The 12,356-nt window shown below is 36.8% G+C and overlaps 1 protein-coding gene across 5 annotated transcripts in view; it reads left to right on the top strand.

Moving 5' to 3' along the window:
* PHKA1 (phosphorylase kinase regulatory subunit alpha 1) overlaps positions 1–12,356 on the top strand; it is a 131,195-nt gene that overhangs the window by 66,493 nt on the left and 52,346 nt on the right. For all 5 annotated transcript variants that reach the window (XM_045537751.1, XM_045537752.1, XM_045537750.1 and 2 more), the window contains exons 17-19: positions 4,260–4,338; positions 8,742–8,908; positions 11,306–11,482. In XM_045537751.1, coding sequence (XP_045393707.1) covers positions 4,260–4,338; positions 8,742–8,908; positions 11,306–11,482 — 423 coding nt within the window. The remainder of the gene's footprint in view (positions 1–4,259; positions 4,339–8,741; positions 8,909–11,305; positions 11,483–12,356) is intronic.

Below are 12,356 nucleotides of genomic sequence, written 5' to 3' on the forward strand. Positions count from 1 at the left end.
TCAAAATTGAGGTACCTAATAGTTGGGATGAGATACATAGCCACAGCTTGGGAAGTAGAATAAAACTAAAGCTCTAGATTTAAATCAGTTTTGATAATTGACATGTGGTCACACAACAAAAACAATAGTAACAATAGCAGCAATAACTGTAATATGTATTGAACAGTTTCTCTGTCCCGGGCTCTGAGCTAAGTGCTTTCAGTAAATTATTTTGAAATCTCTATAACAATCTTATTCAGGTAGATACTATGAATAGCCCTATTTTATAGATGATAAAGGTGACTCATTGTCCAAAGTCACAAAGCTGGTAAGTGACAGAACCCCGTCTCAAATCAGGTCTCTCAATCTCTGAAGCCCACATTACCAACAGTAGTGTGTTTTTGCCAGTGAAAATTTTATGCTGGTGAAATGAGAACAAATATATTAGTGATCACATTAAAATGTGGGCTAGTTAAATTCTCATATCAAAGAAAAAGATTTTCATAATATATAAAAGAACAAAATCTAGCTGGATGCTATTTACAAAAGATATCCCTAACTTAAAATTATATGGAAAGATGGAACATAAAGGAATGTGCAAAGATATATCATCTAAATGCTAACAATTGAAAGTGGTAGTGAAATTAATATCAAGAATAGTAAATAAAATTCAAGGCAAAAATCAGTAAATAAGAACGATATTTTATATTGATAAAATATTATAGTACACCAACATGATAAAACATTTGTAAACTTTTATCTACTGAATAATATCGATGTGTGTAAAGGAAGTATTTAAGAAAACTTAAGGACAATATGACAAAACTATCATACATTCATAGTGGGAAACTATACCATACTTTTATCAGAATATCACAGATCAATTATATAAAATAATTAAAGAGATAGAAGAGTAACAAACCTGATTTTTGTATTTCTGAGTGTATATATAACTCTGTACCCAAAAAGAATACACAAAGGATGGTTATTTCTAAAAAGTATTATAGTAATCATACAGGAAGGGAAGGAGGGAAGGGAAGGGTAGGAGGGAAGAGAAAAAGGAAAAAGGAAGGAAGGAAGGACCCAGACATGACGAGTGCATTGCGCACCCTCTGGGGAATGGTCATGCTTGAGGGTGCAGACCCGGGGAGGTGGGGGGGGAGGGGATCGAGGTATGAATACATGGCGAGTGCCAGGCGCACTGTCTGGAGAGTGGGAGCGGACGCGCTTGGGACTCTGACTCGGGGGGATGGGCGGGACAGGGACAATGTATATGACCTGAACTTATGTACCCCCATGATGAGCTGAAATAAAAAAAATATAAAAAAAAAAAAAAAAAAGACCCAAGAAAAATCTGCTTTCTCTAACCAAAGGAACAGGAAAGTAGCAACCTAGCCAGACAGAAAACTTTTAGACAGTAACTGTTCTACTCCACCAAAATACCACAGAAAAGAATTTTGGCCCCACTTTCATCTTTGTCAGCAGAGGCTGAGTGAGGACCCTAGACTTCTACCCTCACACAGCTGTAATAGGGACCCTTTTCCCTCTTAGGGGTAGTGTCAGAGAAATCCTAGTGGGGAGCTTAGACTTTTATCCTCGCACAACAGTAGAGGAACTCCTCCCTCTTCAGTGGTGTCAGTGGAGGCCCACTGGAGAGCCCTGGACTTATACACTTGCCTGGCAGTAACAAGACAGTGCCCCTTCCCACAGTAAAAATAGAGTGAGAAAATGTGAACAGAGCCTCAGGGACCTGTGGGACTTTCTAACGTTCATGTTACAAGCATTTCAGGAGAGGAGAAAGAGTTTAGGAAAAAAAGAAAAAGCATTCCAACTTACGGTGGCTAAAAAATTGGCAAAAAAACATCAACCTACAGATTGAAAAAGCTGAGAACCCCCAAACCTGATAAACCCCAAGAAACCCATGCCAAAACACATAATAATCAAGCTCCTAAAAATTAAAGAAGAAAAATCTTGAAAGCAGCAAGTGAGAAACAATACCTTTCCCATAAGGAATAAACAATTAGAATGAGAGCAAATCTCATCAGAAACCATGAAGACCAGAGGGAAGTGACACAATATTTTTCAAGTACTGAAAGAAAAGAATTATAACCCAAAACTTTTGCTGTATCCATTGAAAATGTACTTCAAGAATAAAGGGAAAAAAGACATAGAACAATAGAGTGTAAAAGTATGGGTAAATACAATAGACTTTCTCCACTTTAGTTTTCTAAATTATGTTTGACAACTTAACTAAAAATCATAACATTAGTTGATGTAGTTCTCAAAGTATGTAGAGAAAATATTTAAGACACTTATATTATAAATGGGGGAAAGTAAGGGACTTAAAGGGAGATAAGGTTCTAACCAGCACTTTAACTGGCATAATGTTGACAGCAGTAATAGTGATATATGTATCATGTATGTGTGTATAATGTAATAACTAGGGTAATCACCAAGTAGTCTATAGAAGGAGATACAGTCAAAACCACTACAAATAAATCAAAATGGAATTCTAAAAAATGTAAAAGTAACTCTCAAGAAGGCAGGGAGAAGAAAATAGAGAAATAGAGAACAGAGGTGGCCAGGCGCGGTGGCTCACGCCTGTAATCCTAGCCCTCTGGGAGGCTGCGGCGGGTGGATCGCTCGAGGTCAGGAGTTCGAGACCAGCTTGAGCGAGACCCCATCTCTACTAAAAATAGAAATAAAAATTATCTGGCCAACTAAAAATATATATAGAAAAATTTAGCCGAGCATGGTTTCGCACGCCTGTAGTCCCAGCTACTCGGGAGGCTGAGGCAGTAGGATCGCTTAAGCCCAGGAGTTTGAGGTTGCTGTGAGCTAGGCTGACGCCACGGCACTCACTCTAGCCTGGGCAACACAGCGAGACTCTGTCTCAAAAAAAAAAAAAAAAAAAAAGAAAAGAAAAAGAAAAGAGAACAGAGGTAACAAACAGAAAACAATAAATGGCAAACTTAACCTTAACATATCAATAATTAAATTAAATGTAAATAGTCCTTGTATACCAATTAAAAGATAGAGATTGGCAGAGTGGATTAAAAAATGACCCACCTATATGCTGCTGTCTTTAAGAAATTCACTTCACATATAGCTTAACAAGAAATGTTTGTAAAATTATATGAGAAAAATTATGTAACTATTGAAAAGCATAAAAGAAGATTTTAATTAGTAGAGAGACATAATCATATTCCTGGATAGAAATAAATAGTTAATATTGAGAGGGCATCCATTCTCATTAAATGAATCTATCAATTCAGCACAATTACAAATAAAATAAAAACATAAATTTTTAGGAACAAGCTGAACCTAGATGTCCCATAGAAAAGAAAATGTACAAGAATAACCAAATTTTTAAGAAAAGAAAATGGGATGGGACATGAGCAGGCAATTCATAAAAGAAATACAAATAGCCAGTAAATACATAAAAACATGCTCAATCTTACTGGCAATAGAATTAAAACAATGTCTTCTTATTTACCTATCAGATTAAGAAAGATTTTTGCCCATTGTTAAAAGTGTGGGAAAACAGTCACTTTATATACTGTTGGTGGAAATATCATTGGCACAACTCTTTCAGTGGGTAATTTAGCAGTCTCTATAAATCTTTTTAGTATGTGTTCCCTTTGTCCTAAGTTCTACTTGTAAGAATTTAAGGAAATAATAGAGTAAGTGCATAAAGATATAGGTAATGATCTTCATTACAGTATTGATTATAATATAAAACAATCTAAATGTTTGCTATGGAATCATTTTTAGCTATTATAAAGAATAAGTTAGAAAAAATGGATCACAAAGGAGTATTTGCAATATAATTCCCTCCACATAAAATCAGATAATTGTTAGCTTTCTAGATATTTTTATGCCCATATGCACACGTGTAAACCAAGACTCACTATATGAGACAATGGATATAGAATGTTTAGCCTAGTGCTTGGCACATAACATTCAACAAATAGTTGCTGTTATTATTGTCAGCATTCAGTAGTCATTAAGCATTCTGCCATCAGGCACTGTGCTAAGTACTTATGATAAATAAGATAATGCATTTGAGGAACTCTGTCTACTTGTCATCATCCCTTACCATTTGCCCATTCTGCAGTGTTATTGGTTCTCGGATGAATTGTGGAAATACAGAGTGGTCAATGAGGACTGTTTCATTTGTACCATCACCACCAGAATGTTAATTTGAAATAATTGAAAGATTTCCCCCTAATTCAAAGTTAAAACCACAAAGATTGTTTTAAAATTCTCTTTATTTCAAGATGAAGATGGGACCAGCTTGAATTCAAGTATCCTGGCAGCACTCCGAAAAATGCAGGATGGCTATTTTGGTGGGGCAAGGTAAGTGACCTCTATACTCTCTTTAGTGAAGTGAAATGAAATTTGGAAGCTGGGTGTAGTAATGGCAGACTTGTGATGCCTTTCTGTGTACAGTAGTCCCCTTTATCCATGATTTTGCTTCCTGAGGTTTCAGTTACTGTGGTCAACTTTGGTCCGTAAACAATTAAGCACGGTAAAATAAGATATTTTGAGAGAGAGCATGTGCTAGAGCAAGAGTGAGTGCGTGTACATTCACATAAATTTTATTATAGTATATTGTTATAATTGTTCTATTTTATTGTTACTCTTACTGTAACTAATTTATAAATTACACTTTATCATAGCTATGTATGTAAAAGAAAAAACATAGTATATATAGCATTTGATACTATCCACAGTTTCAGGCATCCGCTGGGGTCTTGGAGTGTATTCCCCAAGGATAAGGGGGAACTATTGTATTTTCAACAGCATAATCCCATCCTACTCAGAAAAGCTAGTGTTTGATAGATTAAATCAAGGAATTTAATGTTGTGGAGGAAGGTTGGAAGTTTTTCCCACCCTGTTCTTTGCCTATATCTCAGAGGATCAGAAAACTTATCCTTAAAAATAAAAGGCTACTGAATTATTCAATTCTGCCTGCTTTTCTTTTCTTTTTTTCTAAGTTTTTATTTTGAAAAATCTCAAACTTAAAGAATTTTGCAAGAATACCACTGAACACCTCTATACCCTTTCTCAAGATTCACTTGTTTTTAACATTTGTCCCAGTGTGCATTCTTTCTTCCCCTCTTCCCTTCCTTCCTACGTTTCCTTCCTCACCTCTTCCCTACTCCTTCCCTCACACATACATACGCACATACATACACACATATATATACTATATATAATATATATGTGCACACGTACACATGCCTTTTTGCTAAGAGAGTTAGCCATATACATCATGACTCTTCAAACCTAAATACAGTTTCTGTTGTCTAAGAACAAGTGCATTCTCATATATAACCACAATATAATATCACACTTAGGAAATTTAATATTGATATACTACCTGATATCTGATATAGGGTTCATATTCAAAATTACCCAATTGTTCCAATAATGTTTATCCTTAGCTTTTTTTCCCCAATCCAGGATCCAACCAAAAATCACATGTTAACATCTAGTTGTTGTATCTCTTTGGTGTCTTTTAATATAGAACAGTTCTCTGGCCTTTTGTTAATCTTTCATGACAGTGTTCTTTACATTTTTGAAGAATACAAACCAGTTATTTTGCAGGATGTCTTTCAATTTGGATTTGTCTGGTTGTGCAGACTCAGGCTATATATTTTTGGCAGTAGTGCTACCTGTGTGATGTTGGGTCCTTGTTTTAATTTAGGATCTGTAAGATGGAGAACACCCCTTCAATGATTAGAAGAGACATGAGATGGAAATTAAAGATTTTATTACTTAGGGGGCGGGGGTGGTGGTGGTGGTGGTACACGGCACGCCCAGAGGCCACACACATGTAGGTCAGGGAAAAAATGGAGAGAGAAAAAGAGAGACCCATGGGCTAATACCTTTACTGGGATCCAAGACATTATCCAAACAGATTTCCTGTAAGGAGTTTTAATTGGTAGGTGTAAACCAAGCAGGCATGCATTCCAGGAGATCACTGTGGCGTATCGGCACAGTTCACCTGGGATGTGGGGATCAGTGGGGCCAGTAAAATAGATTGTATCTAGGGAGGTGGTGACTAGGAGGAAGCTGTGTAAGGCAGATAATCTGGATCAATTACATTGAGGAACTGAGGGAAATATATAACTGGAAACTGGGTCAAGGATGACTGAGGCCTGCTTCTGGTATGAGCAAGTTAAACTTATATTCATAAAGGATACCTGAGAAACATAAAATTATAAGAATTTACTATAATCTTTCTCAGTGCATCATATCAGGAGGCATATTAGATTGGTTTGTCACATTATTGATGATGTTAACTGTGATAACTTGGTTAAAGTGGTATCTTCCAGGTTTCTCCATACTCTTTCTCTGACAGTCTTTGACCAAATGTTGTTAGCTTCTGTTGATTCGTGTGTGAATCAGTTACTACTAATGGCATTGTAAAATGGTGTTTCTGTCATTCTGTGTACGTTTATAATATTTAGGTCATTAAATATGAAATGTCCGACTTTGAATCAAAAGCATAGTTTATTATATCTCAAACAAGAAGCAGTATAATTAATCAAAGTATGCGCCTAAACTGTCAACACAGTTTTTCCGTTTTAACAGTAGCTTGTTTATGCAGCAGCAAAGAAGCCTGGAGAGCAAGTGGCAATGAAATCACAAAAGGTGTTTTCCACAGCTTGTTGAGAATTGAATATTTTTCCTTGCAAGAAGTAGTCAAAAGCCTGAAAGAAGTGGTAGTCTGTTGATGTGAGGTCTGGTGAATATGGTGGATGACAGAGAATTTCCAAGTCCAGCTTCTGTAGTTTGAGCAGCACTGTTTGTGCCGCATGCGGTTGAGCATTGTCTTGCAAGAGGATTGGCCTGTCTCTATTGACCAGTCTTGGCTGCTTAATTGCAAGTATCCTCATCATTTTGTGTAATTGGTTGCAGTAGAAATTCACTCTAATGGATTGACCAGGTTTCATGAAGCTGTAGTAGATAATATCAGCACTGGACCACCAAACAAACCATTAGCTTTTTTTTTTTTTTTTTTTTTTTTTTTTTTTTTTTTTGAGTCTCGCCCTGTTGCCCAGCTAGAGTGCCGTGGCATCAGCCTAGCTCACAGCAACCTCAAACTCCTGGGTTCAAGCAATCCTTCTGCCTCAGCCTCCCGAGTAGCTGGGACTACAGGCATGTGCCACCAGGCCCGGCTAATTTTTTTCTATACATATTTTTAGCTGTCCAGCTAATTTATTTCTATTTTTAGTAGAGACGGGGTCTCGCTTTTGCTCAGGCTGGTCTTGAACTCCTGACCTCGAATGATCTGCCTGCCTCGGCCTCCCAGAGTGCTAGGATTACAGGCATGAGCCACCACACCTGGCCAGCTTTTTTGATGAATATTCGGTTTTGGACTATGTTTTGGCACTTCATCTTTATCCAACCATTGAGCCAAACACTTGCGATTGCCAAAAAGAATTCATTTTTCATCACATGTAACAATACTGTGTAGAAATGGTTTGCCTTTATGTCATGATAGCAAAGAAAGGCAAGCCTCAAGATGATTTCTCTTCTGATGCTTGTCTAATTCATGCAGAAACCATCTATTCCAGCTTCTTTACCTTGCCCATTTGTTTCAAATGATCCAATATCATTGGAATAGTATATCAAACCTTGCTGCTAATTCCCGCATAGGTTGAGATGGATTCACTTCCACTATAGCTTTCAGCTTTATCATTATTCACTTTGGTCTCAGGTCACCCATGTGGTTCACTTTCAAGATTAAAATCACCAGAATGGAACTTCTCAAACCATAGACATACTGTGTGTTCATGAGCCACATCATTCCCAAACACTTCATTAATATTTCAAGCTGTCTGCATTGCATTGGTTCCACAATGGAACTCATATTTGAAAATAACTCATGGTTTCACAAAATTGCTATAAAAAACATTGAAAGATAATTACAAGCCAAAACGTGTTTGAAAGACTGAGGATGTACCTTCACAATAAAAATAAAATAAGTGTCAAAGTGAAATGTCAGAGATATCAACTGTCAAACTGAGTTCTGAAGGAAATCAGACATTTCATACTTAATAACCTAATAATAGTTGAAAAGAGCTTTACCTTCCCCCCTTTTATTTTGTAGTTTAGTATCAGTATAGATTTATAGATTCTTCTTTTATTCAATGTCATGATCAGTTTATTTCAAAATTCAAATTATCCAGGGTCTGGCCATTGGTAGCCCCTTCAAGCTGGCTTCTTCAGAAAATTAGTACTGCTGACTTTCCTTTTGAGTTTTGTAATTGGCTTCATGAGTAAGGGAGGAAATGGCTTACAATCTACTATAATTTATAAATTTTTCAAGTACCTACCATCTTTTATGTTCATAATGGTCTTTTGAGTATTTTTTTAATGATGTGATGGATTTGCAATGATTTATCTTCATTCTCTCCTGGCTTCTCTAGTGGCCAATGCAAATGTTTGCCAGATGTTTATCATAGTTAGCAACATAGTATATGGCAGTGGAAGAGAGCAAAACTGATCTGCTGGTAAAATGTTAACCTATAATTGTAGACTTTATTAACACAGTTCCCTAACCATTTAAGCTGTACACTATGCCTGGGAGTGCTGTAAATTTTTACTTTTATAAAATTTATACTAATGTATGGACATTAGTAATCCCCCAACAAAACATGCTAGGAATCCTCTGACCACTAAGATTGTGTTGTTTTTAAAAGGATCTCCCCTAATTTTCCATTTTCTATCTACCCTCTAATTGTCAGGGTTCAAACAGGTAAATTGTCAGAGTTTTTGACAACATCTTGCTGCACACATTTGAGCTTCATGGATCCTGGACCTGAGGGTAAGCTGTACAGTGAAGATTATGATGACAACTATGATGAACTGGAATCTGGCAATTGGATAAATGACTGTGATTCAACCTATAATGGTAAGGAAGCTTCAGAAAGCACTGGCCTGGCTGAACAAAAATACAAAATATTGTTTAGCGTCATCCTTAATAATTCATGCTGCCAACAGTCTCACAGTGTACTATCCTCACTCCTGTTTAATACACCTAGATTTCTACTTCTGTTTGGCTTTACTTTTCATCCCTCTACTTACCTTTGGTTTGTGGTCTAATATCCCTGTGGTGACTGTGGAGTATGGAGTTGTACTATTCTTTACTAAGGTTAGGGAAGATTTCTCTCCCAGGCATTTAAAGTGGCTGGTGATTTTGAAATAAAAAGAAGCAGTGGTGAGTGACAGATATTTATTCAAGTATGTAGTAGGAAAATTATGTACATACAGGACTACTTTTGACATTAGAAAGCATAAAAATATGAAATTTAACTGGAGTGCTTTTTATGTAATAGTAGAGAAGCTTACCAGAATCTCTGGGGATGTCTGTGTAGTTTTAAAAAGCCTATTTGGTATGTCTATTGCTTTCACATTACAAAATAGACAAAACACAACAAAGTCAAAATCTAATTGGCTGCTAGGAATACAAAGATGATATAGTGAGAAAGCATTGAAGGAGCATGGATTGAAAATGGCTGAGAAGCACTGCCTTGCAATGTTAAAATACTGACCTAGGCAGGGCAAGCCTTATGTTGTTTGAATCCCAGATAAAGAATGGCTAGTAAGAGAGAATTACTCTTCTAGCTATCTAAAACATAGTTTGCCTGCCTTCATTGTCTGGGTATTTGACTGTTAGCCTATATCTTAAGGCAGCCAATTTTCTTTATCTTAAGAGTATTGTATTGCAGAGAAGAAAAAAGTAAATTTGCTTTCCTTAGTGAGGTAGCAAACATAATCTCATATACAATAGACCAACACATTAGCAGCCAGAAGAGCTATTTTCCTGTTTGGCATTTACTCACTAAGTACCACTTCATTCACTCTGTATTTGTTTTTCTAAGATCTAAAATAGTTTTCTTTGTTTGAAAAGTACATTAAATATAGGCTGTTTACTGTTATCAATAATAACCAAAGTCATGATGTCTATTTGGGCAAAAAATGCTTTGAAAATTAGACAAGAATGATCATATATTGAGATTGTTGTGATTTTCATCTGTAGCACTCATTCCCTTGGATTACTTTCTAAAATCTGTCTTTCTGATGATGTGTATTACTAAATTTGATATTATAGCATTCTGAGTCACTTTCCCATCTCTGGGTTTACTCAGCAGTGGTCTCACATGGGCATGTTTATTGCTTGCCAGCCCTTCTGTGGATAGAAAGCTTTTCTCCATATTCTTTATACTCTTCCACTCAAGTATATAGATTGTAGTCAAGTTTAAAATCTTTGTCATTAGGATGTCACTGAACATGAGTTCCATTCTTACAGCTCTGCTAGTCCCCATTAGTCACATGAGAGCACAGAAACACATCTGGAGAGATCAGTGAAGATCATCAAAAACCAGATGATTCATGACTGACTTAGCAGACTTTGGTATTGATCCAGATAATATGCTTTTCCAAATGTAAACACTGTGAATATTCATATAAAGCACAAATTATTAAGCTTTCACAGGGTATATGTATATTTTTTGTTTCCATTACCCGTATTCAGAGATCATGTTATAGAAGGTGTGTGGGGAAGGGGGAACCCAAGAGGATAGAGATCCCTATGTATCTTCTTCACCACTGAAGAAACTTTAGCACCTAGTATACTGCCTGGTACATAGTAGCCAATAAATATTTGGTGAATAAACAAATGAGGTGACTAAAAAGACCAGTGTGTGCCAAATAGTCCTTTCTATACCAATGTCACATAAAGATTGTTTTTTTTTTCATTAATAATTGTAGCTGCTATTTTGTAGAATCTGTCTATCTACAGCTAGGCTCAATGTTTGGTGAAAAACTTTTGCTGTTCCCCAACTCTTCCTCATAAAAGTCTTCTCATAATTGAAGGTTCCTGTTCTGCTTCTCCTCTACCACCGCTACCACCAGTGCCATCACTACCACAATGTGCACACACGCACATACACAGATTATTAAATTCTTGCTCCACCTGTCCTCAAATAAGTACATATTGCTTTCAGGAACCCTAACATTATCTCAGCAAAGTTGAGAAACAGGTGGATCCTGGTAAATGGCCATAGTCTCTAAATCTTTTTTTTTTCCCTTTTTATTCCTCTTCTCTTCCCTCCATAGTCTCTAAATCTTAATGCTATGAGGTTATATAATGATCACAAGCTTTTTTTCTCCCATGTGCTAAAAACAACCTACTTCTGGTGCTGCGTTGTGGGCACAGGAGCCAGTCATTCTGTTTGCTGGGGTAAAATTATGAAATAACTAAAATATTCATTTTTTTCTCTTCCTCCTCCCCACACTAACCTTGTAGCTCGCTGTGGTGATGAAGTTGCTCGTTATTTAGATCACCTTTTGGCGCACACTGCTCCCCATCCTAAACTAGCCCCTACCTCACAGAAGGGAGGGCTAGATCGGTTCCGAGCTGCTGTGCAAACAACCTGCGACTTAATGTCCTTAGTGACCAAGGCCAAGGAGCTGCACGTACAGAGTGAGTAATGACATGACTCACTAGAGTCAGACACAGGATGATGTGAAGCCCAGGATGTGGGGGGGGAATTGATTAAAATGTAAGCAGGAACTTTGTTTTGTTCACTGCTTTATCCCCAGCTCTGACAGCACCTAGAACATAGTATACACTCAAATATTTGTAAAATTAGTGAATTGGGTATAGTTTTGCCGTGGATGTAGTCTAGTTTAGCCAGTAACATAGTAAGAAGAGGTAGAACAAGACACATGGAGCATATTCAATTTTAACATATAGTTAAAATTGGTAGAAAGGGCTTTTCCTTTGGAAAAATTACTTCTGTGGAAGTAATTTTGTTTAAAGAGAATGCATTGCAAAAACTATTTACAAGATACCCATGTAATGGAGAAGGGAGATAGTCTCCCTTAAGTAAGCTACATTTGGGTCCCTTAAGCCAGCTGTAAATTTTAGTCAGTTGTTCCAGCCATGTAGACTTGTGTTTGTCAAATACAGTATTCATTCTTAACAACTTTGCCATTCTCTTCTCCATGACCACTACCCTCCTTCAGTTGTATTTACAGTAGAGGATATTTTCTACCACACATTGCCAGGAGTAGTCATGGTTCCTAAGAGTGTTCAATGGCCCTATGGTAGCTGGATGTGAAGGGAGAGAATGGCTCCTTGACCATACCTAGAAGACCTGAATTTAACATTTTACAGATGATGAGAATGATTGAGATGCATGCTCTTGTTGTCTAAAACTTTATTGACCATTACTAACCAAAGATATTAAACATGGACACTGGGGTGCCATTTAACATTGTAACAGGGTAAAACTTAGTATACCCTTTGAGTATGCTTCCTTGAGAAGGGCTTATATGAAAAGATGAACTTTATT

Source organism: Lemur catta, chromosome X (assembly GCF_020740605.2).
Source record: "Lemur catta isolate mLemCat1 chromosome X, mLemCat1.pri, whole genome shotgun sequence".
Lineage (NCBI taxonomy): Eukaryota > Metazoa > Chordata > Mammalia > Primates > Lemuridae > Lemur > Lemur catta.